General features: G+C 46.1%; 1 protein-coding gene across 2 annotated transcripts in view; it reads right to left on the bottom strand.

The window, feature by feature from the left end:
- Positions 1-1,560: 1,560 nt before the first annotated feature.
- SEMA3B (semaphorin 3B) overlaps positions 1,561-6,996 on the bottom strand; it is a 63,206-nt gene continuing 57,770 nt past the window's right edge. Inside the window, exons 18-19 of one of the 2 annotated variants that reach the window (XR_014217288.1) lie at positions 3,454-6,238; positions 1,561-3,281 (exon numbers count right to left, since the gene is read on the bottom strand). Coding sequence is in view for 1 of the 2 variants with exons in the window: in XM_082214523.1 (XP_082070649.1) it covers positions 5,777-6,238 (462 nt within the window). In the remaining variant the exon portion in view is untranslated. Of the gene's footprint in view, positions 6,239-6,996 lie in introns of both variants that reach the window. The other variant, XM_082214523.1, reaches the window with a different exon arrangement.

The raw sequence follows: 6,996 nt of genomic DNA, 5'->3' as shown, positions 1-6,996 counted from the left end.
GCGAATGTGATCACCTGAGGCTATGAACAAGTACATTCCAAACAGCAGGCCAGAGGTACCCAAAAAAGGGCCTGCTGGTGCCCGTGCCCGCTCCAATGCCTCCTATGGCGTCCATGAAAGGTTTCAGTAAATATTTCCTCAAAAATTCACAATGTGTGAGACTGTTCGCTATTACTATTCTGTTCCTCTTTGCACTGTCTCATCCTCTCCTGCACCCTCACGAGGCCTCCTTTTGTGTTTTCCCACAGCCTCACGGCAGCCATTTTGTGATGGGCACTCAACTTACAAATGTGCCCACTGACCCCCAAAGGTTGGCAAGACCTGTGGCAGACTCTTAGTCCTCCAGAAAGATTTTAACAGTTGATCCAAGAAAGGAAAACAGCTTCATATGATCCTGGGATGGCACAAAGCTTACTTGGCAATGGTCATGGTTGAGACTGAAGAGCTATGTAAGCAGTCAAAAGTATTGTTATAGCAAGACTTTGGAAAACTGTGCTGTTGAACTACATGAAACTAATATATAATGAGAGGATGATCTAAAATTTGTGACCATGGGAAGTGGGCGGGGAACTTTGTTCAAAATGTATATATAACATGATCATCCAATTAGAGCTTGGCAATCTCAAAATCAAATTAAATAAATGGCAACAAGTTCTTAAGCTGAGATGGTCTGAAAGAATGAAAACCCCAATCTTTTAAACTCAAGATAAATTGCTTTTATGACTTAATTTAAAGCCGGAGGGGGCAGAACCTTTGCCCCCCCCCCCAGCCCTCTCTACCTGGCCCTCAGGACCCCACTGACTGCATTGATGAAAATGTCACATATTGCCATCATTGTTTTAGGGGCCTAACCTGCTAATTAATGGGGTAGCAATATTCCACTGTCTCTCAAGTCATCTCCCCACTTCCCTTCTCTCCCCCGCCCCCCAGGGCAACTACAAACCTGTCCAGACACTTAAGGCTGCCATTCAGCTGGGGAAAGGTAAGGAGCTCCCACAGACCCCATCCTAAACCCTCCTTGGGTGCATTACCCAAAAAGAAAAGTTGTGCATATTACCCAGAGTGCACTGCTCCTTTGTCAGTCATGTGACCCAGCTGGCCTTGCCCCTGCAGCCTTGCCAAGCAGAAATAAAGCAGATAATGTTTTTTACAATGACTTTCTCTCCAATTTACCTGCTAAATTTATGCTTTCCAGACTGCTGGCAAAGGTACAGGAGTGAGGCCCTGTTCCTGGCAATGACCTGATAGGCAGAAATTTAGCAAGTGAAGCAGGAGACCTTAAATACCTCTACATGTACAGTATTATGGCACAAGCTATCATGGCCTAGGCTTCACTTAAGTAATACATGACAGCTGGCCTAATTTCCATGACCCCTAGGTGATAGCTTGATGAAACCATGCCTATGGTACATTGCTGTTTTGGAACCATAAATGAAGAAGGGGTTTTGGTCTGCCTCCATAATCATTGCTCTGTTTCTAGAGTGAGGACAACAGGTGGTGTTTTGCAAGCACCTAAAAATGTATGCAGTGATCACTTCCATGTTATGGAAACCAGACACACAAAGTTAAAACTGCTTTATTTTGTTAATATATTCCAACCACACTGGATCCAGCACACTTGCTGCATGTCTTAAAGTAGACCCAGTCGCTGTTGAGGCTGGGTTAACTCACCACAGGCCACCTTGGCTGACATCTATGCCTCACGTCCAGCAATTCTGCACACTTATTTTCGCTGCTACTATTTCCTTTAGAATTTATCATAGGTTCAACAGATAAGATATATAGGGTAAAACAATAATTAGTTGCCAAGGACATTAGTCCAATGCCTCTTTCTTCGGTATGGAAACCTTAATGGCCAAAACGCTGAGGTTCCAAATGGGGGTTTTCGTGATCAATATATCTTTCCCTCCCGGACACGGGAAGAGAGGAAACAAATGGAAGGAGTGGGGAACAAAAAGTTATACCTGCCAAATAGCTGAGTTTCATCCACAAAGTTTCAGGAGGGTGATTGATGCTTTTAACTAGGGAAATAATCTAGGTTTAAAAGTAGCTGCCCCCACTTCATCACAAATGGGGAAAGTGCTGTTGATTTCATGTCCGACTTGCAGACTTCCCACAGGCATTTGGTGGGCCACTGTGAGAAAAGGATGCTGGACTAGGTGGGCTACTGGCCTGATCCAGCAGGATTGTTCTTCTGTTCTTATGCTACTAGCTTATTATGACACCCTAAGTTGGGGGAGGTAAAAGGTAAAGGACTCCTGGATGGTTAAGTCTAGTCAAAGGCGATTATGGGGTGTGGCGTTCATCTCACTTTTCAGGCCGAGGGAGCCGCCGTTTGTCCTCAGACAGCTTTCCGGGTCATGTGGCCAGCATGACTAAACCGCTTTTGACACAACAGAACACCGTTACAGAAGACAGAGCTCACGGAAATGCCGTTTACCTTCCCACCACAGCAGTACCTATTTATCTACTTGCACTGGTGTGCTTTCAAACTGCTAGGTTGGCAGGAGCTGGGACAGAGCAACGGGAGCTCACCACTGTCGAGCGGATTCGAACCACAAACCTTTCAAGTGGCAAGCCCTAGAGGCTCAAACCACAAGTATGTGTGCCATGTAAGCTGAGAAGGGTGTCTCATGTGTGGCTCACTGCACAATAATGGGTCTAACCCCTTTCCCCAAATTATACAAGGGGAAATGGCAAGCTATGCATGCCTGAATCCTTCACAGCTGTCAATCATGCACAAAAGAGAGTAGGAGGCAGAACTCAAAGATGAAGTGTTAGGCATAATTGAATCTCATGACACACTCTCCCTTACACCCCTTAGCTATAGGAAACAGACTAAGACTTGAGCAGCATACTAAATCACAGCCATTCCCCATAAGCAAGCAAGGAAGATTACAGTGATGACATTATGTTTTTCTTAATGCCATTTTATTAATGCCGTTTAAAGGCTTCAGAAACCCTGGTCTCCAACAGGGTTCAGTCAGCTGCCTGGGAAAACAAGATGTCGGGATAGAAGGGGGTTCCCTAAACCTCTTTTATGTGCAGGGATTTTTTATTTTTTTAAAAAAAGAAATATGGGACAGCATTCAACCAAACAGTTCCATATCTGCAGTCTGAAATGATACAGTCTAGGAAAAGTCTGACTATGTGATCAGCTATTTTTCAAGAGAGTCGCTCTGGAAACTCAGGTATGCTCCCAGCTGAAGGCCCAACAGGGTGAAATCCCTCCTCTAACCTATCCCCCTGCCTTCAAATTCTATCATTCACCCAATGAGAGCCTTCAATTTGTCTCATTCACCCAAAAGTCAACCTCACTGCTGCTTCTGCAGCTCTGGTAGTGACAAGGGGGGTAGGTCTCTCCTTCCTTCATATGGCATTGGTGCTGCTATCACTCTGAGCCTGGTGCCAGGCATGCTAGGAATTGTCATTTTCTCTGCGCTCCCTGAAAACTACATTTCCAAGTCCATTTTTGGGTAGCCCAAAGACTCTGGAATCATGTAATAAGCTTGATTTGCTTCTCCTTTGCCATTTATCCCTCACCACACAGCTCTACACAGTCTGTGGTGTAGCTTACAATACTGCAAAAAGTGTTCTTAAAAAAACCTTAAAAGACCTGTACATGTGGGATATTGGTTCCATTTTAAATCAGCAACTTTGCCTGGTAAAGTGGGGAGGGGGGGTAGATAGGGCTGCCATATTTTGTAGAGCAAAAAAGAGGACACATTTGCCAACTTTTACTTTTAACTATGGATTGCTGTGACGACACTCATTTTACACACCCATGAAAAAGAGGGTGTGTCCTGGAAAAGGAGGACATATGGCAACCCTAAGTAGAATGACGATGTAGCAGAATCTATTTGTAAAATATCTCAGATTAGTTCTAACATCCATGTATTATAGAGAAAGTTTTTACCCTACATAGGCAAAAGGGAGAGCCTGGTGCCATGGCTGTAGGCTACTCTAAAAGCAAAAGGAAATAAAAGGCAAAACAACAATTTTTTTTTAAAGAAGCTGTGAAATTCCTCACTGGCAGGTCAATTTAGGGGCAGTTTGCACTAAAAAAATGGTACAGTACAGGCTGTTGAGAACTCTGTAAGCCAGTTTTCCTTTTACTGGCTGTGAACTGTGAATTTAATAACTAACCATTGGTTCTGCTCTGTTCTTTAAGATGGTGGGCTCCAGTCTCACTTTCTGTTTCACTAGACAGCGACTTTCAGCTTGACTAGGTAGTGCTGATATCACCCTTTTCCAATGTTTCAGATACCACAGAAACAGCTTATATATCTTAAATCAGAGCAGATCTATCTATCTCAGACCCTTGCTGCCCAAATCCTAATCCAAGACAAGACTGCATTGCCTCTATCAGGCCAACACCTCCTCCTCCCTTCAGACTGAAACCTAACAGGAAGCAACACAGAGATCAACACCTCCCCAGCATATCTAAGGGACAGATGAGCTTCATCTGCATGACCACACCTTTCTGGGCACTCCACAGAGGTGCCTCACAAGGCACTCCCAAAATGAAGAATTCAAAATGAGTGTCCTCATTTGGTCTAGCCAAGGCTTTCCCAAGATGGTGCCCTACAAATGGTTTAGACTACAACTCCCATCACCCCCAGTCAACATGGCCAAGAGAAGGTGGGAGATATGGCCCAAAACAGATGGAGAAGGGGAGGTCCGGGCTACTCTTTTAGATATTGCTCCCGATGGGTTTTGGCTGGTGACTTGGGCCCCAGAGCAGACCGAAGAAGGGAACAAACCTTGGTTGGCCATCATTCTTCTGGCAATAACCTTCAAAGGAAGGACAGATAGACACCTCCACTGCTCAACATGACCTTACAAACATCCTTGTGTAATGACAGGGCCTCAACTTCAATATTTTACCAGTGTGTTAACTGCCTTTCTGTTACTGCCCCGTCTGATGAAGAATCCCCTGAGGGCCATATAAAATATAGATCTGAGAGCGTAGGAGATATGCCACGGTTCCTCATCTCTGTTACCATCATCATTGCCACATGCACATCCAAAACATTTCAGAAGTGTACCCACAATCCTTTGGGCAACAGGAGCCCTGTCCCTTCAGTCAGAGGCTAAATGCTGGTGGGCCACCGGGTGGTGGATTTACATTCATCAGTTAACAATCTGTTAATAAATACATCAGTGGTTCTGTAGTGTCTCTGGAGGGGGAGAGCACATTGCTACACTTATGCGCACAAGGCAGGTCGGTTTGGTTATGGAAGCGAGAGGAAACGGGGTAGGCACCCTGCCTATCAAGACAGAGGGATGCGTCGGGGGACTGTCCTCTTCAGAGGAAGATTCTGAGCACGAAGAGACGCTCCAGAGCTAGAAGGCTCCTCAGCCCCAGAATTACATCTTGACAGTCAGCAGATCCTTGAGGGTAAGAAAAAAGCGACCACAACTCCTGGCGTATGCTGTCTGGTTTACTTCCCACTGCACAGGATATCATCATAACTTGGTTCCTTTGGTCCCCCGAGACTGCTGCCACCATCTTTGGTTGTATGTTACGGAAGAGGCGAGGGCTACAGAAGCCACCCTCTCCTGTCGGGTTCTGTTGCTTCTGAAGAATGGCAGCTAAGTTGCTATGACGACAACACCCCCCCTACAAACTACGTATGAAGCGGCCGTCAGGAGGATGGAAAGGAAGCCCTCTCCACCAAACCATGGTCCTGCATCCTCTCTCCCACCCCTTTCCCTACACGCCCCCCCTGCTCCCCAGCATAGAGGTTGGTTGTCCAGCTGCACTCCATGCAGGTCACCAGACGTCAGTGCTCCGGGGCCCCCTCTCCGCACGGGGCACTTCGTGTGTTCTCCGGCTGCGGCCTTTCCGCTTGTCCTCCAGGTGCTTCCACTTGTGGCTCTTGGCCTTGACGCTGAGCGGAGGGGGTAGCGGCGGCTTCTTCTTCGGCTGGTGGCTCTTGCGGCTCCACAGCTGCTCACATACCTGGTCCATGGTACTGAGGTTGGGGTGGTCCACCAGCTGCAAGAAATCTTGGTACCAGAGCTTGCGGTGGAAGGGCTGCGCGGGCTCCTCTTCCCGGGAGACGGAGAGCGAGTCTGCCTGCTGGGCGTGAATCACTTCAAGCTGGAGGTGCAGCAAACTCTGGGTAAAGCCGTGCTCCGTGGCGTGGCAGTGGTAGAGGCCAGCATCTTTGCGCTGCACATTGCGCAACAGGATTCCCCGCTCCATCTTGATGACTCGGTCATCCAACAGCACCTGCAGGTTAGTAAGGCCAGAGAAAAAGGATTGCATTACAATACAATACAATACAATAGACTTTATTTGCGTAGCTGACAGGCCATAGCATCAAAGGACAAACACCGTCAAAAATACATTACAAATATAGTTAAAAGGATAGCATTGGTGAGAGGTCATCAATAGGGGTGAGGAACTGAGATGGGACAGGCAGGAATAACGATTCCAGAACCAGGAGGGAGGATGGCCCCATCAACAGTAAGGCCTGTGCAAACACATAGATGCTTGCATATTTTAATTGCCTTTAATGTTAATTCTAACTGTTTTTAAATGTTTGTCATTGTTTCAAAACTCTCTGATAATTAAAATATTTCTTGCAAACCGCTTGCATGGCCAAACTTGGCCCTCCAGATGTTTTGGGACTACAACTCCCATCATCCCTAGCTAACAGGACCAGTGGTCAGGGCTGATGTTTTACTGCGACCCACAGACATATAAATGGTTAAATAAATAAATTAAACAAATCCTAGGTACCTGCTTGGAGACAGGTCCCTGCTATAAGCAGTGGGGCCTGCACTGAAGGAGGAAGAATCTGATGAAGGGAATGTGCAGGAAGTGGAGGCCAGCATGCCTGATTTAGTAATTAACTGATTGATTGATTAATTGATTGATTGATTGATTGATTATAGAATTCATAGAATCACAGAGGCAAAAAGATACTTATGATATCAGGAGGTTTTGGAACCAAAGGGAGGCTGAGGTAGCTTGAGAAAGTAAAA

The sequence above is a fragment of the Podarcis vaucheri genome (assembly GCF_965113315.1).
Source record: "Podarcis vaucheri genome assembly, chromosome: 2".
In the NCBI taxonomy this organism is placed as follows: Eukaryota; Metazoa; Chordata; class Lepidosauria; order Squamata; family Lacertidae; genus Podarcis; species Podarcis vaucheri.
The sequence above is the reverse complement of the archived record's forward strand: the minus strand, read 5'-3'. Positions and strand labels throughout refer to the sequence as shown.